A 20,516-nucleotide genomic window follows, 5' to 3' on the forward strand; every position below is an offset into this window, starting at 1 on the left:
CTAGTAATTTGATTTTCTTCTTTCTTTTTTAATGAAATTTTATTGTTTTTTTTCATAAAACCAACTCTTGGTTTTATTTGTGCAATAGTTTTCTTGCTTTCAATTTTTATTAATTTCTCCTTTAACTTTTAAAATTTCTAATTTGGTATTTCTTTCTCTAATTTTTAGTTGCATATTTAGTTCATTGATTTCCTCTTTCTCTAATTTATTCATGTAAGCATTTAAAGATATAATATATCCCCTAACAGCTGCTTTGAGTGAAACCCATAGATTTTATTGTGTTGTTTCATTGTTTCATTTTATTGTGTAGTTATCTAGGATGAAATAATTAATTCTTTCTATAATTTGTTATTTGATCCATTCATTCTTTTTTTATTTGAATTAAGCCCTTTATTTACTGTTATAAAAAATATTTAGTCAAACAGACCAAAACCCATGTCATCATCAGACTCCTTGGATTCTTCTTTTTTTGCTTCTTCTTTCTTCTTCTCCTCAGCTGGGGCAGCTGCACTAGCAGGAGCAGCACCTCCAGCAGGGGCAGCACTACCAACTGCTGGGGCAGGTCCACCAACTCCTACATTGCAGATGAGACTTCCAATACTGACATTAGACAGAGCCTTTGCAAATAATCCAGGCCAGAATTGTCCAACATTCACACATGCTGCTTTAATGAGGGCATTAATTTTATCTTCCGTGTCCGTAACTTTGTCGTCGTGAAGGATGAGGGCGGAGTAGATGCAGGCGAGCTCGGAGATGGCCATTTCGGGGAATGGAGGAGAGTTGTTTGTAGTGGTGCTAGCTGCCGGCTGAAGTGGGGTCACTTCAACACAGCCTTAGCTTCTGAAGAAGAACCAAGCACCTTACAGACAACTGAGGAGAGGGCCATTCATTCTTTAAAATGAGGTTATTTAGTTTCCAATTAGTTTTGGGTCGATATCTCCCTGGCCCAATATTACATATGACTTTTATTGCATTATGATGTGAGAAAGATGTATTCACTATTTCTGCCTTTCTGCAGTTGATCATTTGGTTTTTATGCCCTAGTACAAGGTCAATTTTTGTGTAAGTGCCATGTACTGCAGGAAAAAAAGTGTATTCCTTTCTATCCCCATTTAATTTTTTCTATATGTCTATCATATCTAGATTTTCTAACAATCTATTTACCTCCTTAACTTCTTTCTCATTTATTTTATGATTAGATTTATCTAACTCTGAGAGTGAGAGGATGACTTCTCCTACCAGTAGAGTTTTGCTGTCTATGTCTTCCTGTAGTTCTTTCAGCTTCTCCTCTAAGAATTTGGATGCTATTGCATTGGGTGCATACATATTCAGTATTGAAATCATTTTATTGTCTATAATATCTTTTAGGAGGATCTAGTTTCCTTCCTTATTAAAATTAGGCAAATTCATTAATTTAAAAAAATGCAAAAAATAGAAGCACATGACTCCATGAGACAACAAGAAAAATTAAAACTAAGTCAAAAGAATGAAAATACTGAAGTGCAAGGAATCTAATAGCAGAAAAAAATTGACCTGGAAAACAGAACAAGGATAAATAAATTAAGGCATTAGACTACCTGAAAAACCATAACCAAAAGGAAAATCTTAAAAGTGCATTAACAACTTAGAATGAATATGTACATATTCATACTTATGAATAGACTATAGCAGTAACAATTTCCATTGATTAATAGCTCATATCCTCAGTCCCCTCCTCTTCCCATTTAGATCCATGGAGCAGCTGGTTAGGGAAAGAAATTCCAATAGGATTGTCCTTTCTAGCTTTCTCTTGGTCTTTCCTTCCCAAAAACCACTGAGAAGAGACTTTCAGGAATCAGTGCAGGGAGAATCTATTAGACTTGCCTTTTTTGTCCCCTCTTCCCCAAAAACTCAAGCAGCTGTGGGGCTAATACAGAGAATAGGGAGAATTCCTACCACTTTTCTCTCTTTACTGTCATTGGTTCCTTATTCTCAAGACCCTTCTTGGTTTTCCCCTGCTTTTCCTTCTCTGGACTCATATTTCAAATGTGATCTGATTGTGGGAAGAATACACTGGAACTGTATTTGTACCTTAGTCCTGGACAGGATATCTCTCAGTACAAATTAATTGTCCATTTAAAGATTATCATCCATGATGGATAGATTCCTGGATTTGGAAGCAGGAAGACCTTACTCTCCCATATGAAGCTTGACCCTGCTCTCACATGGACCCAAATTCATTCTGGGAAAGGGTTAGAGTTCTCTTAACCTTGGAATTGTTCCCCTTAACCTTAATTTCTGAGGAAGTACTTAAAATAAAGCTTAGCTAGGACTTCTGTCAAGATTTCTCCCAAAACAAGGAAAGAGGATCTGATACAGAAACCCCTATCTTGATAATAAGGTGAGGATTTGTTTTTTAAAAACTGTATCAGAATTCTTAAGTCTTGCATAGTTGCTTTTCTTCATATTTTTGTAGTTGTCATATAAATTGCCTTCCTGATTCTGTTTGCTTCACTCTGCATCATTTCATACAAGTCTGTTTGTTCAGTCATTCCTCAAATGATTGCATCTATTTTTTTCCTTTTTCTTCTTTACCATCACAAAAATGTTTTGTTGTAAATATTACTGTTCCATATATATATATATACATATATATACATATATATATGTATATATATATATATATATATATGTCCTTCCCTCTCTTTTTGATCTACTGTAGTCCCAATAGTATCCAAATGGTGCTCTTGTCAGAGAAGCATGCTCTTAAGCTAATCACTTCTCACTGAGTAACTCTTACTCAATATAGTATCTTTTTAATGCTCAAACTCACAAGATAATTGATGGGACTGGAAAATCCATTTCCCCTCAAAGAAAACTCCAGGAAAGAAAAAAAGCAGCAAGGAGTCAGATTCATCTATAAAAATGCACCTGAATTCCACCTGAATGTTCTTTGTAGCCATTGCTGAGGGGAAGAGAGAAAAATCCCTTTTCCCTTTTCATTTTAAAACTCTAGGTAGAAAACTCTGAGAAAAAATCCCAACAGAGACCCAAATAAGAATAAGTGACACTGTTTTCCAACTCAGTCAAATACAATCCAATCTTGGGGTTGCTAATGTGAACTCTCTGCATTCTATTCTACCTCTCAGTACATACTGAGATCATAATAGAGACATTCTTTTGATTCACAAGAGTATGTTTTCTTGTCTCAGTCCTTGTCACTAGGAGCTAATCAAGACATCTCATTAAAGTGCATTTGTTCAGCAGAGAACTAGAATGTCTAGCTGCATTGGAGTGTTTTCCCATGATCATCCATTTACAGTTCATTTTAGTTAGCCTTAGAAAGTACAGAATTGGACTGAAGAGGGTTCCTGTCATAATAACTGAGGTCATGGGACATACCACAAAGGACCAGAAAAAAAACTTTGACTATTTTATTAACATTCCTGTTTAAGTAGTATGACATGCATCTTCCCTAGGAACACTTGATAATTGCTTTTGTAGTGGTACCTTTTTTCCTGAAGATTTGCTATTGTCTGGAATGCAGTCCGTTCTTGCCACCAAGTATTAGAATACTTAGTTTTCTTCAAAAGGCAGTTCAGATTTTAACTTCTCTAAGTCATTTTTCTAGATTTTGTCAAATATTCGATTCTATTATCTAACCTTTTGCTAATGGGGAAATAAAAGTCTGAGAAAATGTGACTTACTTAGTGGTCCAAAGTGAGTAAATCAGAATTTGAATCCATTTCTTTCTCCCTCTTCACTTTTCTATTTGCCAGTAATCTCTAGGGTCTTAATTTCTTGTACATTGCTGTAGTTGCATACCATTGTAATTTTAGGGTGATTATAGTTTTGTAGAATCCCAGCAACAAATGGGAAATATTGCTAAGTTCTACTTAACCCTCATGGGCATAAGTGCCATGTCACTATGACTTTTGTCTTAGATATTACTTAGGCCTAAGTGTAATTGCTATAAAGAGTCTGACAGGTTAGCAAATGAGCAGGAATCACTGGGAAACAGAGACCCATTAAGATCCTAGAGCATCAGTGATGTGGGTGCCATATGCTTCATATCTATCAGTTTGTTTTGCTTAATTTTCTCTTCTAACTCAATAAATAGTTATTGAGTGTGTACTGTATACAAGACTGTGCTACTGGGAAGACAAAATCAAAATAAAAATCTATTCCTGTCCTCCAAAAATTTTCATTCTTCTGTAAAGGTTTCTATGGTGGCAGCGGGGTTATTGGAAAAGAACAGTAATGTAAAAACAAATATCATGAATAATTTTAAAGATATAAAACCCGGCTGATGGTTATCTTAAGGCTCTGATTTTTTTTCACCCTTTACTGTACAAAATGAAATAAATTGGTCAATAAGCATTTGTTAAGCTCCTACTGTTACCAAGATTAATGCGAAGCACTGGGGATGCAAAGCAAGACAAAAAGAAAACTCCCTGCTCTCAAGAAGTTCACAATCCAAAGAGGGAAGCAACTTGTTAATAGTTATGTAACAACAGGATATATGCAGGATAAATTGGAAATAATCTTATAGGGATTATCTCAAAGGGAAGACAAGGAAAGGAGTTTTTTAAAAGAAAGGGAAGTATAACACAGGTAGAATATATAGTTTGGCTATCCAAAATGATCACATTAAGAGATTATACTTTCTTTTCCTTTTTAATGTTTTTCCTTGTGCATATAATGTTGAATTAGTCTCTAAAGTATAGTTTATAATCCTATATAGGCTTATTCCCTCTATTAGAATATATATGGTTATGCTAAATGGAAACCTTTTATTTTATTGATAAACTTCCTTTGATTCATTCACATAAATATCTTTGCATTCCTATTAGGCTTAAGGTTCTAACTCTAGTTGCTCTTGGATATAAAAGAAAACTGGGATAAGACTCCTGTTCTTACAGTCTATATATATATAGTCTAACAAAAGATAAGACACACAAATAACTATAATACAAGGGAGAAAGTGAAAATGCAATAAGAGAAGTACAAAGTTTTTGGGGGAAAGACAAAGAATAAAGATTACTGGGGAAGTAGAATTGCTATATCTTTAAAAAGAATTGTAAATTGGGACAGCTAGGTGGGGCAGTGGATAGAGCACTGGGTCCTGGAGTGAGGAGGACCTGAGTTCAAATCCAACCTGAGACATTTAATAATTACCTAGCTGTGTGATCTTGGGCAAGCCACCTAACCCCATTGCTTTACCAAAAAAAAAAAAAAAAAAAGCAAAAACATAAGAAATTATGAGTACGATGCATTCAGAAATATTTGAAAAGACATGAACTAATGCAAAGTAGTGAACAGAACCAGGAGAACATTAAATACAGTAATAGCAATATTATACAGTGGTCAGCTGAGAGAATGACTTAGCTATTCTCAGCAATGCAAAGATCCAAGACATTTTTTGAAGGCCTTAAGATGAAAAACGCTATCAACCTTCAGGAAAATATCAGATGGAATATGAATGTAGATCCAAGTATCCTGGGCTTTTTGCTTTCTTTATTCTTCTTGTCTGTGTTTTCTTTCACAATATGATTGATATGGAAATGTGCTTTGCATGACTGCATATGTATGACCTTTATCAATTTGCTTGCCTTTTCAGTGGGGAGGAAAGGTGGGAGAGAATTTGGAACTCAAAATTGTAAAAAAAAATGGTTAAAATTCTTTTCATATTGTAATCCAAAAAACTAAAATATTAAAACAACAAAAAGAACATAAGTTTTGAGGCCATATGGCAGAGAGAATGGATATAGGAGTTGAGGGAAATTATTAGTTGACTTTGAGGTAGACTATGTTAAAACATTTCTCTAGAAGACATATAGAAAATATAAATTAGATGAATAAATAAAATCACTTATAGCCAGAGCTAAGAATTTGAGTGTCACATGTACAGAGGCGATAGTTGAAACTATGGAACTAGATGAGATTACTACTTAAGAGCATGGTAGAGAGTGAAAAAAAGGAGGACCAACATTAGAATACTGAGAATGTTGCCATTTAGGGAGTAGGAAGAGGAAGAAATCATAAGAAAAGCAATAATAAGAGTAGCAAGGGATAAAGGAATAGTCATAAGGATGCAATATCACAGACACAAAGGGAAGAATTTCAAGGAAGTAGTGAACGATATCAAATAAAGCAAAAAAGTTGCAGAAAGCTTATAGAATTTTGCCTTTATGGATTCATTAATAACCTTTAAGAGAATTTTTTTCTTTAGAATGGCAGAGGTTACAAAGAGTTGAAAATTAGGTGGTGAGGAAGCAGACTCTAAAAGATGGATAGTGAAGTAAAGGGGTGGCGAGAGAGAAGGAAGAAAAAAGACAGGGAGAGAATACAAACAATAACCTAGGGAGTCGTCAATCTAGAGTTTTGTTGGGGTTTTTTTTAACAGGAAAAAGACAGCATGTTTGTAGACAAAAAAGGAACAGTGTAGGAGACATTCAAGTTAATAGAGAAAGATGCAAGAAGCAGCTAAGTAGTACAATGGATAGAGTTCTGTCCCTGGAATCAAGAAGATCTGAGTTTAAATTTGGGTTCAGACAAGTCACTTAACTATTGCCTGTCTCAGTTTCCTTAGCTGTAAAATGGAGATAAAGATAATAACTATCTCGCAGGGTTCTGTGAGAATCAAATGATTAAATATTTGTAAGTGCTTTGCAAAGCTTGAAGTACCATATAAATACTATTATTATTATTATTATTATTATTATTATTATTATTATTATTATTATTGTTATTGGAAGGAGAGCTAATGAAGCAAGGACTTAATGAAACCAATGAAAAGTTCCTAAGGTAGCTAGCACTACAAGAATCTATAAAACTTTTTTTTATCAGATATGTAGAATATTACAAGACAAAAATGAGAAGTTTTATATATGTTCTTTTAGGACTTGCATGATTTTGGAAACTTGATTTGACTGTGTTTTTTACTTTTTTTATTTTTAAGGCACTGGTGAGAGTGGGAAAAGCACCTTTATCAAACAAATGAGGATTATTCATGGATCTGGTTACTCAGATGAAGACAGAAAAGGCTTCACAAAACTAGTTTATCAAAATATATTTACAGCTATGCAAGCGATGATCAGAGCCATGGACACTTTACATATACAGTATATATCTGAGCAGAACAAGGTAAGCAGGATTAGAGATGTTTGCCTTTAATTAACTACGACATAGATATGTTTTAATCTTTGGTTGTATATATATACCAAACATAAAAATTTATACTGTTCTTATAATATGCTGGAAAAAAGTTTTCAAACTTGTGATGTTTATAATATACTCTAATGGCAATTTTGATTCTCTTTGCCAGCTCTGATCATATAAATGTAGTTGGTTCCACTTGGTTATTATTATAAAGACCACAATAAGATAGACAGCCATGGTTGGTGTGATGTAACTGATTTTCCTAGATTACAGAATGACTAATACCTTGACTTGAACAGTTTTTCTGACATCAGTGAACCTTGTTAGAAGAATGAGTTTTTGTAGATAAAAAGGCTGTTTAAGAATTCTGATTCTTGGGGTGGCTAGGTGGCATAGTGGATAAAGCACCGGCCTTGGAGTCAGGAGTACCTGGGTTCAAATCCGGTCTCAGACACTTAATAATTACCTAGCTGTGTGGCCTTGGGCAAGCCACTTAACCCCATTTGCCTTGCAAAAACCTAAAAAAAAGAAGAAGAATTCTGATTCTTATGAAGTTTTTATGCTACTGTTTTGTGATACACATTGAATAAATCCATGTATATGATTTGGGAGTAGACATCATGCCATATGTGCCATATAGCTGATCTGATAAAGGAACCCTTTTTGTGAGAAGGGGAGAGGAAGAAAGGATATCTTAGAACTAAGTGATAGTTTATGATGATTGTATTGATATCTCAGCTGTCAACTCTTTGTAATAAAATAATGCATTTTAGTCAGAATTTGCTTTCTTATCATTAAGTTATTTGAAATACAAAACTATTTTAGATCACAGGTATCAGGCAAAGGTATAAACAGTTTTAGAGTACTAGAGGAGAAAAACAAGTTCGGGGAGAGGTGATGTGAGATACTAGCTTCCCTAAGAATCTAGAAGTCAGAATTTATTGAAATTGAGGGTACTTGACTGTGACATTCTTTTTCAAAGAGGGAGGTGGTACAATGGACAAAGTCAGGAAGACCTGAATTCGAATTCCACCTCAATTGCTGATTATCTTTTTGACCCTGAATATATCTTTTGACTTCTCTAAATCTCAGTTTTCTCATTGCAAGTTAGGAAAAAAATGATATCACCTCCTTCACACAGGGTTGTTGTTAGGATCAAATCATAATACTACTTCTAAAGTGCAATAAAAATGCTAGGTATTGTTTCTTTTATTAATTCTGGACTAAAAGAATTTATATTGAATTCAATCCAACAAATTTTAATTATTGACTGAAGAATCTCATAATAAGAAAGGACCTTACAGAATGGGTCCTGAGACATCATTAAGATAATTCATTGTAAATGTGTATTTCCATATTTCTTTTAAATTACATTACTTCTAGACAACAGACATTCGATGCATCAGAACTTTTAGGTTAGTTGTTTCTCTCTTCATTAAGAGCACCATAAATCAGTCTGTTGTGACTGGGATGGTTTTTATTTGACCTGGAGGATTCGTTTGAAGATAAAGATCTCTTCTGAAGAAAATAAATACAAACCCACTGTTGTATAAGACAGCATGATTTTGCTTTCTTTGTAGTGGCAAAAAATCAGAAATTTAGGGGTTGCCATCAGGTGGGGGAATGACTGAACAAACTATGGAATATGAATGTGCTGAAGTACTGTAAGAAATCATGAATCAATGGACTTCAGAAAAACCTGGAAAGACATGAAAGTTATTAAATCAGATGGGAGAAATAACATAAAACACTCTCTCTCTCTCTCTCTCTCTCTCTATATATATATATATATATATATATATATATATATATTATATATATATATATATATAATATATACACACACATACACACAGACACACACACTATATATATATACATACACACATACACACAGACACACACACTATATATATATTATATATATACATATATATATATAATATATATATATATATATATATATATATATATATATATATACAGACACACAAATAAAGTTATATGGAGGACAAACTGGAAATAATCTTAGAAGGAAGGTACTATGATTATAGAAGAGTAGAAAAAGATTTCTTATTCCAAGTGCTATGTTAGTTGAAATTTGAAGAAAGCCAGGATGCTTTTTAAAAAATATATCAATAGCTGTTTTATGTGTAATAGCAAAATAACAGAAAATTTCTAACAGTATGATAAAACATTATGCTATGTTCATGTACTTGAATAATACTGTAAATATACAATTTTTATAAAATGAAGCATAATAGAAAATATGACAAACTGGGAAAGATGGGTAGAGACAGGAAAAATGATGGCCTAGATACACATTAACTCCAACAAGAAAAAAATTGTAACCAAATATTTATTTCTTATTTACTTGTCTGTTAATGCTTCTCCTTTGTAAAATGCTACGGGTTTTAGAGATGAAGACAGAGAACATCCCACTAATGGGGAACAGCCAACAAAAATATCCTGAGTCAAAAGAAAGGAGTATCTTATGGGAACAACAAGAGTCCTATGTCATTAAATCACAGAGAAAATGATGGAGAGTCAGGTGTGAGAAGACTCGACATACTAGAAGGGAGGTTATGAGAAGACTTTAAAAGCTGATACAGAGGATTTTATGTTTAATGCTGGAATTAATCAACTGGAGTTGACTGAATAGGGGATTAATTTAGTTGAACTTGTACTTTAGGAAAATTTACTTTTGTAGTTCAATGGAAGATGAATTAGAGTGGTGAGAGAATACTCTTGGCTTGTGGGGATGAAGACTGCTCCACCCCAGGATGGTGACAATGCCACAGGAGAGAAGAGAACATTTAGAAGAGTTGTGAAAGAAATGACTTGGCAACTGATTGATATGGGAATGAGAGAGGGTTAAGAAATACTGATAATATTTCATGTATTTAAAACTATTTCAGAGCAATAAAGCATATTGCTGACCTATATAATAACTTGAAAGTGGGTATCAACAAAAAGGCATCCCCATAAACTCATTGTTTTCCTTTAAAAAGAAAAGGATAAGAATTATTTATCAAAATAAAGGTATATCTTTTGAATTTCATGAACAATGAAAATAAAATACAAACAAAAAAGACTATAAACAACTAACTCAACAAGCAGGTCTGCAAATTATATGTAATGAAATTAATTCTATAATGAAAAAAAGCAAGTAATACATAATAGCAATTTGAGGTATTCTATGCAAGCCCCACCTTCTGTTCTACAATATGTATGGAATGTTTATTTGCATTTGCTATGTTCAAGATTGAAAAACAAAGAAAAATCAAAAATTTATATGCATTCTCTTCTATCTCAAAGTATTCTAATTCTTCATATGACCATGAAAGAAAAGTATTTATCACTGTGATAGGAACTTGCTGGGCTCTAGGGGTAGAAATATTTTTTTTAAAAAAACCAGAAAGTCCTTGTTTTCAAGGAGCTTAAATTCTTGTTTTCATTTTAAAAAAAATTATTTTAAAAACATTTTTTATGGAATTTTACAATTTTTCCACTAATCTCGCTCCCCCCCACCAGTGTAAGCAATCTGATAGTCTTTACATTGTTTCCATGATATACATTGGTCAAAATTGATTGTATTGAGAGAAAAACCATATCCTACAGGAAAAAGAATATAAGAGACAGCAAAATTACATAATAAGATAACTTCTTTAAAAAAATTAAAGGTAATGGTCTTTGTTTAAACTCCACAATTCTTTCTTTGGATACAGATGGTATTCTCCATCGAAGATACCTAAAATTATCCCTGAGTGTTGCACTGATGAAATGAGCAAGTCAATTAAGGGTGATCATCACCTCCATGTTGCTGGTAGGGTGTACAATGTTCTTCTGGTTCAGCTCATTTTGCTTAGCATCAGTTCATGCAAATCCTTCCAGGCTTCTCTGAGTTTTCATCCCTCCTGGTTTCTAATAAAGCAACAGTGTTCCATAATGTACATATACCACAATTTGTTCAACCATTCCCCAATTGATGGTCATTCACTCAATTTCTATTTCTTTGTCAACACAAACAGAGCTACTATGAATATTTTTGTACAAGTGATGATCTCTTGCATGATCTCTTCAGGGTATAGACCCAGTAATGGTATTGCTGGATCAAAAGGTATGCACATTTTTGTTGCCTTTTGGGCATAATCACAAATTGCTCTCCAGAAAGGTTGGATGAGTTCACAGCTCCACCAACAATGTATTAATGTCCTAGATTTCCCACATCCCTTCCAGCATTGATCATTGAAGGAGCTTATATTATTATGGGGAAAGACAGTTCATGGAGGGGAGAGAAAGGAGTGATAAATAGAAGAGGAGCTTTATTTGGGGGGGCAGTATAACATCTGGCAAATAAGGGGGAAGATGGCAACAGGCTGATGGCAAGATGACCTGAGTAGATGCCTAGATGGGATGTGAATCTGAAGCTTGCTCTGATGTCTTGGATGATATAAGATATAATGGGGTAAGTGGGCTTAGTCTGCTTATAGACACCAATCATAAGGGTTGGAGCCTGGGATAGTATCCCAGGGATCATGGCTATGTGTACCTCATTGGCTAAAGAAAATATTTCCACATATGGGTATAAATAGTATTGCAAAGTTTTGTTATTCAGTTATTTCAGTATAACTCCAAAAAAAGGTATGAATAATAGTAAGTGGTATATGAGGTGAGAAGGGATCACTATTGACTGAGGGGGTCAAGGAAAATTTCAGCAAAGAAATGGGTTTTGAAGGAAGAGTAGGACTCATCCTACATTCAAGGAGTTGTGTGGGCTAAATGATGATAAGTAGGCCCTGCAGTTGGATTATAGGATTTCATCGAGGAGTATTGAGAGAAAATTAGAACAGAACATTTACATTAAGGTCCTTAGTTTTTAGTTAAGGATTTTGAACTGCATCCTGTGGACATCTTGGAGACATAATTGAAGTGGAACATTATATTAAACTTTTAGTCATGTACTACATAAAATGGATCCATCTTGGGCTATAGATAAGGTAGTTCAATCCTTGTAGAAACAGAAAATTCAATAATCGATCACCTTTACCTGCAGGACAATCCCACAGTTTGCACCTCAGCTGAGAGAACTATGGAGTTTTGTTGTGAAATTTGTTTTCTTAAAATGAGTCATGAAATATGATACAATGAAAAAAGAGTGCTGTAGTTAGAGCCTAGACCTAGATCTAGGTTCTAATTCTGGCTCTGGTATTTACCCTTGTGTGACTTTTGGTAGATCCTTTAATTTTTCTAGGTCTAATTTTTCTCGAATGAAAGATGAGGGAATTGAACTACTAGATTGTTTCAAGGACCCCTGAGCTCTGCTGCCATGACTGTAAGCACCAGTGGTGAAGTGATAGGATCATTGAACAGGGAATCTGATGTCTTGGGTTTTAATGTCCTCCCACCCAAATATATTAATTAGCTTCCTTTTCTAATCAAACCTTTATTCAGCTGCCTTAATAAACTTCCTAAAGTCCAGGCTACTCCTCAGCTCAGAAACATTCCTCTTGTCTCTGGGTAAAAAATGTTCCCATAATTATTCACAGATATACACACACATCCCAAACAATAAAAACCTATTAAGTGCCTACATTTTAGGCATGATGGTGATATGACCTTGGTCTACAAACGCATCAGTGAAGCTGCCCTTTTCTTTATGAAGCTTATGTTCTATTAGGAAAAACAACATGAATAAAAAGAAGCATATATAAAATTGTATATGTATATTATGTATCAATATAAATGTATATATAAATGATATGTATAAAGTATCTTTATGAATGAGTAAATATATTGTATATATAAAATATACATACACACGTACGTTCTGAGGAGCCACAGAAAAGAAATGATGAAGAAGGTGCTACTTGAGTAGAGTTTTGGAAGAAAAGGATTCTGAAAGGCACAGGTGAACTGTGAAGGCCTTCTTAAGCATGGAAGATCAATCAATATGAAGTTACAGAGACAGGAAATGGAATGTTATATATAAGCAACATAAGGATACCAGTTTGGATGGAACATAAAAGTATGAAAAGGGAATTCATGTCCAATAATATTAGAAAATTAAACAGGCACCAGTTTTAGGGTTTTAAAAATTAAAGAGGAGGCAGTGGATAGAGCATGGGCCCTGGAGTCAGGAGGACCTGAGTTCAAATCTGGCCTCAGAAACTTAATAATTGCTAGCTGTGTGACCTTGGGCAAGTCACTTAACTACATTGCCTTAAATAAAAAAAATAAAATGTAAAGACAGAAGAGTTTTGGAGCTTTATTGAGTTTGGGTGTGATAGAGTTAATTTAGATCTTTCACTTTTAATTATTCCTAGTTCTGTTATTAAATGTTATTTTTTTTCAAATGCATGCAGAAGTAGTTTCCAAAGTTCTTTGAGTTTCACATTTTTCTGCCTTCCTTTCTTCACTCTCCTCTCCCCATGACAGTGAATAATCTATTATAGATTATACATGTACAATTATTTTGAACCTATTTCCTTATTAGTCAACTTAGTTCTCTTTTCTGGAAACAAAAAAAAAAGGAATCTGTTTTATCCCTTGTTTGAAGGCAACCTTTCATATATATAAATGTACTATCTTTTCTTAGACTAGGTATTTCTTAGCACTAGACATTTATCCTTCATAAATTTCATCTTGTATTGTAAATAGTGTTGCTTTTGGCTACACGTCCAGGCAAGGGGATAGTACTGACTTCCTGAGGTCCTTTCTCAACTCTTGGACAATGATGAATAATGTGCTGGGTCCAATTCAGTTTTGCAATTTACTTAATGTGTTAAAAACACAAGCTCTCTGAAAATGAAATGGCTGCATATTTACTTAGAAGACCACAAATTAACTATGCTGCCTTGTATTTTTGTTTGTTGTGTTTTGCTAAGCATTTCCCAATTAGATTTTGATTTGATTTGGGATTTAGGTAGTTTTTCAGGCTACTTAACTGTCCTCAGATTTGAAAGCTTTTCTAAGAAAGACATTCTTAATTTGGTTTGAGAACTCCTAGAGACACTATCAGAGGTCCTTGTGGTCCAAACTATTTTCATGATACTACCAAAATGTCCTACTAAATACTAATTGCTAGTAATAAAATTGCTTGTAATAGTGGAGTAGTAAAAATATTTGTAATTCAGGAAATATTGATAAATATAACACAACTCTTTTAAACAAAAATTATTTTATTAGGCCCTCAATTTTTAAGAGTGTAAAAGCTTCCTGAAACAAAAACATTTGAAAATGTTTTTCTAATACTATGACTTCCAGTGAAGCTGCTGACCTGCTTTGGTAGAGGGAGTTTCTTTACAAAAGAAGTCTCTGCATCAATGATATCACAAGCCCAGTTCTGATACTCAGCTTCAATGTTTCAAAAGATTTGTGATTTGATCAGTGTAGCTCCTTACTCTTTTGCCAAGGGTTATTATTGTATGCATATGTGTGTGCATACATATATATGTACACACACACACATATACACACACACACATGCAAACACACACACTCATGGGTTCTTTAGTTCCCCATTACACCCAATTATCTCTTACATTCTGTATAAACAGATGTTTAGCAAAAGTTCATTGAGAGGCAGCTAGGAGGCACAGTTAATAGAGCACTGGCCCTGGAGTCAGGACGTCCTGAATTCAAATCTGGTCTCAGACACTTAATGATTGCCTAGCTGTGTGACCTTGGGCAAGTCACTAAACCTCATTGCCTTGAAATAAATTTAAAAAAAGTTCATTGAACTGAATCATAGTTCTTCAAGAATGTTCTATCTGGATTTGCCTCATATTGCAGCACATTAGTAGAAAGTCACAGTGTTGTATAGTGCCCCGACCCGCGGGGCAGAAAAGTGGGGTGTCGAGGAGGACCCAGCCTGAAATGGAATGGGTGAGAATAAGGAGAGTGAGACCCAAGGATGGTGGATAAGGTCTGAGTTTATTTGAGAAAAATACCTGCTTATATTTTGTAGAGAAGGAACAAGGGGATTAGCTTAGGGGTGGAGTTGGTATGCCTTGGCCTGAGAGAAGGGATAGTCTGTGGTCAGTTTGTTCTTGATAATGGAGGGTGACCTTCCTTTATCTTGGCCCTTAGTATGCCTGGAATTTTGTTTGCTCCTTTTATCTTATCTGACAGGGGGCTTCTTGGCTCCTGGTATGTCTGGAATTTATTTGCTCTTTTTATGGGGGCTTCTTGGCCCCTGGCATGTCCCCCTTTTTTATTTTAAATTTATGGGCAGGATCCCTGTCTTAGGCTGTGCAACTTGGTTTTCATGCTTGGTATCCGTGACCAGGAGGGGACCTTAGCAAGGTCCTTGTTATCTCCTGTAGGATCTGATGTTCCCAAGTCATGGAGTTGCACTAAATCCCGTCATTGGGTATCACTGCAGCCCTTAGGGGGTGCCTTTCCTTGAGCAGATGCGTGCATACCAAGGTGGGCGAGGTGTAAGAGCAGCGAACCTCAAGGGTTCCATTTGGGGGTCCTCACAGGACCCTTGGCTTTTCAATTGGTGATATAAGACCGAAACTGGTTTTCCAAGGGCTGAGTCAATTTGGGATTTGATAAAGTTGGTCAGTCTCCTGAAGGCCCATGGTCCAAAAGAAATTAGAATTAGGAAGCCAATTAATGGGCCTAGAAGGCTTGGGAGCAGAGTAGAGAGCCAGGGGGATGTGGAAAACCAATTTTTATACCATCCCTCACCTTTCTCTCTCTCCCTTTTTCTTTTTTCCAGGCTATCCTTAACCCTTTGCAGACTGTCTTCTACCAGGCCAAGTTTATCCTTAAAAAAACAGCATTCTTCCTTTAGTGCCGCGCAGAGTCCCCCCTGTTGTAAAAATAACAAATCAAGACCGCGTCTATTTTGTAATGCTACTTCAGCTAGAGAGGCAACAGAATCTTTTAGGTGTTCTAACCCTGCTTGAAGTTCTGAGAGATCCTTATCAATAGCAGAGCTAAGCTGGGTGTACTGTGCATTGGAGGAAACTAAGGAGGCAATACCTGTACCAGAGCCAACAAACCCAAGTCCAATCAGGACTGCGAGTGTAACTGCTGTCAGGGGTTCTCTTTTGTCTCTGATAAGGGTACCCCTTCCATGTTCCCAAAATTGGAGGAATTCCTCCGGGTAGTGGACAGTTAGGTGAGGAAAAAGGGAGACAAGGACACAATAGTCCTTTTTATCAAGGAATTGTTTGGTGTCCACAAAGGTGGTTAGTCCTGATGAGCAGGCAAGATAGGTATTAGGAGGGGCTACAGCATATCTATAGGAAGTATTAATAAGGGTATTTTGGTTACATACTGTGTCTAGCTGAAGAGGGGGGAGCATATGTGGGCCAAGGAGACAACGTCCCTGACCGGAGATTTTTGTAAGAGTGAGGCCTTGGGATTCCCCAGTGCCCCATCTGAGATCATCCGTTCTGTTGGAGTGTGTGATGTTCCCGAATTGAGCAATACCTTCATAGAAGGGTGGGGAAGAGGAATAGCAGATCCAGCATTCTTCCAATGAAGAATTCTGTATCTGGGTCAAAGCTTGTACAGAGGCATTAATGAGAGTAAGTATAATATGGGTAGTAGAGGGAATGCTAACAGGGAGGGTGGGTCTGTAGGAGGGGGTGTCAGGAGTGGGTAGGTTAGGGTTAGGGTTAGTGTCAGGAGTGGGTAGGTTCAGGGGTCTTATATTGGGGAGGTTGACAAGTGGCCCGACATCTACCAGTTGGGGGGGTGTAGGGATGGTTTGGGTAAGTCTTATGGTAAATATTAAACCCTCATCGATCCCATCCTTGTACAATCTGAGTCCCCAGGTGTATCCTTTTCCCCATCCAGATGCCCTTTTACCTTCTGTCGTGAACTGGATTTTTAGGGGGTTACACCAAGGATGATCTTTACAGGAGGAGATGAAAGGACAGGAGAAGGAGGGGGCATGGTTAAGGGAAAGGGGGGCATGGTTAACCACAGGGCTCCCCAGGGTTTTCCTTATACATTCCTTGGTGGAATAATTGGTAGAGACGGTAATGAAATCCGAGCCTGAGTTTCTGATCCAGTCCCCAGTTCCTGTTGTTTCACAGCCCCATTGTTTACAGAAAAAGTCTACGGCTCTGCCACATTGAGGCTTTGAGGCATGGGGTCCGGGACAAACATAAAAGGTGAGGAACCCAAGCCTTCCTCTCTGGTCCGGGGTAAGGCATAGAGTGTCCCATCCTGCGTATGGTCCTGCTAATCGGCAGAGGTCTGGATACAGAGGAGGCCAGGGTGTCGCGGAGTCAATTTTGGAGGTACTCCAGATGTGGAATCCTTGAGCATCTTCGACTGACCAGGTGTAATTAAGCAGTTGGTATGAGCAGGACAGCGGAAGGAGCAGGCACAGGACGAGTGCCTTCATGCTGGATCTTTTATCTACAAGAGAGCAGAGAGGGAGATTCCTCAGGGGGTTCCCTGGGTGGATTATGTAATTTTACTAGACGCTCGGGTAGCCATCTAGCATTTTGAGCTGATGAATCATAAATACAGGCATGTCCTTTACCCCAGATAAGGACTGGGTCAGGTCCTTGCCATTTGTTGGAGATGGGATCTCTCCACATAGCCTGTGCATAGTTGTGTTTAGTAGTGGGGTGCCAAAGGCGATCTGCTGCAGATTTGGCATTAGCATCAAGGGAGAGGAAATTGAGGACAAAGAGGGCATGGTTAAGAATGGTTTTAGCATTATTAATCTTGGGGTAGAGTGTTTCTGACCCTTTCTGTAATTTAGTAATCATGTTTTTGAGCGTTTGGTGGGCTCTTTCTACAATGCCCTGTCCTTGAGGGTTATAAGGAATTCCTGTAATATGTTTGATACCTAAACTCTGACAGAAGTTACGGAAGGAGACGCTTGCATATCCGGGGCCATTGTCTGTTTTAATGATCTTAGGGTTGGGGAGTGTAGCCAAGGCGGCCAGAACATGGTTAATAACATGGCGGGTAGCTTCACCGCTCTGGGGGGTGGCAAAAATAAACCCACTGAAGGTGTCGATAGAAACATGGATGTACTTAAGCTTTCCAAAAGGTGCATAGTGGGTGACATCCATCTGCCAGACTTCACCAGGAACCAACCCCCGGGGATTGACGCCGAGGTGTGGCTCTGGGAGCAGGACAAGACACCCTGGGCACTGTTTGACAATTTGTCTTGCTTGTTCCCTGGTTATGCCAAATTTAAGCCTGAGTGTCTGTGAGTTTAGGTGGTGCAGCTTGTGGGCCCGCGTGGCAGCCTCTAGGGGACACAGCAACACAGGCTCATAAGCTACCCCACAGAAACCTGTTCCTTTTCCTAAAAATGGGTCTTGAGTTGCCCGGTCCACTTGTGCGTTCCCTTCTGTCAGGGGGCCTGGGAGGTCAGAATGGGCACGAATATGACCAATGAAAAAGGGTTGACTTCTGGAAAGTATGAGCAACTGTAACTTGGCAAAGAGAGGGGAGGCATTGGTAGATGGTCGTATATAAGGGACAGTTTCTAAAAGGGGTACCGAGTGGGCAACGTAGGCACTATCTGTGTACAGATTTAAAGGATCAGGGACTGCCTCAAAAGCCCAGATGATCGCAGCAAGCTCTACAAGTTGTGCTGAGGTGTATGGGAAGGTGAGGGAGGTGATCTTCCCATTTACGCTCACTGCGGCTTTCCCAGATGCTGAGCCATCTGTGAAGATGAGATGGGCCTCCTTGAGGGGTGTCCTTTTAGTTATTTTGGGGAAGACTACAGGTGTTATTTGCAGGAACTGAATAAGTTTGTCAGGGGGGTAGTGATTGTCTATGACTCCCGGGAATGAGATACAGCTCACAGCCCAGTCATCATCGTTCAATAGGAGCCAATTTATTTGTGATGCTGTGTATGGGCAAATGATGCGATCAGGTTCTTTGCCAAAGAGTCTTACTGCAGCTTCTCTTCCTCCTTTAAGGAGGTCAGCAGTGAGGTGTGGGTATGATGGGAGAATTTTGGTGGGGGTGGCTGGCATGTGTATCCAAAAAAGTGGATGATTTTGCCAAAGCAGGCCAGTGGGAGAGAGATTTGTGGGAAAGAGCAAAAGCCAGAGAGGCTTTTCAGGGCTATAATATCCTATGTGTTGGTTTTTTATGGCTTGCTCGACTAGCATCAGGGCTGAGCGGGCTTCTGGTGTCAAGGAGCGTGGGGAGGTGGGCTCTGGGTCTCCCTTTAAGATGTCAAATAATGGCTTTAATTCCCCTGTTGTTAGTTTTAAATAGGGTCGGAGCCAATTGATGTCTCCTAGTAATTTCTGAAAATCATTGAGGGAATTCAAATGATCAATACGAATATGGGCTTTCTGGGTCAAGATTTTGTTAGTAAAAAGTTCAAATCCAAGAAATAACTGGGGGGGTTGGGTCTGAACTTTTTCCGGGGAGATCCGGAGTCCTCTTTTTTCTAGTGCCTCTATAAGTTTCTGAGAGATAGTTACCAATTCTTTTTCTGTAGGTCCTGCAAGGAGGATATCATCCATATAATGGATGATATAGAGTGAGGGATATTGTATCCTAAAGGGGTCAATAGTCTGGGCTACGTACTTTTGGCAGAGTGTAGGGCTATTGGTCATGCCCTGGGGTAAGACTTTCCATTGAAAGCGTGGGAATGGGCCACGGCAATTGGTGATGGGCAGGCTAAAGGCAAAGCGTTTACAGTCAGCGGGATGGAGAGGGATTGAGAAAAAACAATCTTTGAGGTCAATAACTACCTTGGTAAAACCTTCAGGGATGGCTACAGGCGAGGGAAGACCAGGTTGCATTGCCCCCATGGGGATCATAGTTTTATTAACTGCTCTGAGGTCATGTAAAAGTCGCCATTTACCTGAGCGTTTTCGGATGACAAAAATGGGGGTGTTCCAGGGGGACACAGAAGGTTCGATGTGTCCTGCATCTAATTGTTCCTGCACTAATTTAAAGGCTGCATCCAATTTAGCCTTAGGAAGGGGCCACTGGTCAATCCAGACGGGATGGTCATCTTTCCATGATATTTTTTCCGCCTGTAGTGCAGGGGGACCAGTGGCCCTTATAAAAAATGGTTTTCAAACCCTAATCCTAAGCGCCCTGTTTTTCCTGTAATTTGCAAAGGGAACGGTTGACCTTGCTTTTCTTTTCCAAGACCTTGTCCAGGGAGAAATCCTTGAGCAAGCATCTGGCTGGTTACTGTAAAATTAGGGCTGAACATAATGACTCCCATTTGGGAGAGAATGTCTCTTCCCCAGAGGTTAACAGGGAGGCCAGGGACTACATAGGGTCGAACAGTACCTACATTTCCTTCCTCATCTTTCCAGGGGAGCCATTGAGAACTTTGTAGGGCATTTTGAGATTGTCCTATTCCTTGTAGGTGGGTCATAGAGGGCTGAAGAGGCCAGGAGGGCGGC

The 20,516-nt window shown here is 37.6% G+C and overlaps 1 protein-coding gene and 1 pseudogene across 1 annotated transcript in view; one reads left to right on the top strand and one right to left on the bottom strand.

Annotated features, from left to right (window-relative positions):
* LOC141495412 (guanine nucleotide-binding protein subunit alpha-14) overlaps window positions 1-20,516 on the top strand; it is a 408,685-nt gene that overhangs the window by 244,392 nt on the left and 143,777 nt on the right. Inside the window, exon 2 of the mRNA XM_074196702.1 lies at window positions 6,941-7,125. Within this exon, the coding sequence (XP_074052803.1) occupies window positions 6,941-7,125 (185 nt within the window). The remainder of the gene's footprint in view (window positions 1-6,940; window positions 7,126-20,516) is intronic.
* Window positions 412-809, bottom strand: LOC141494742 (large ribosomal subunit protein P1 pseudogene; annotated as a pseudogene).

Source organism: Macrotis lagotis, chromosome 8 (assembly GCF_037893015.1).
Source record: "Macrotis lagotis isolate mMagLag1 chromosome 8, bilby.v1.9.chrom.fasta, whole genome shotgun sequence".
NCBI classification, from domain to species: Eukaryota; Metazoa; Chordata; class Mammalia; order Peramelemorphia; family Peramelidae; genus Macrotis; species Macrotis lagotis.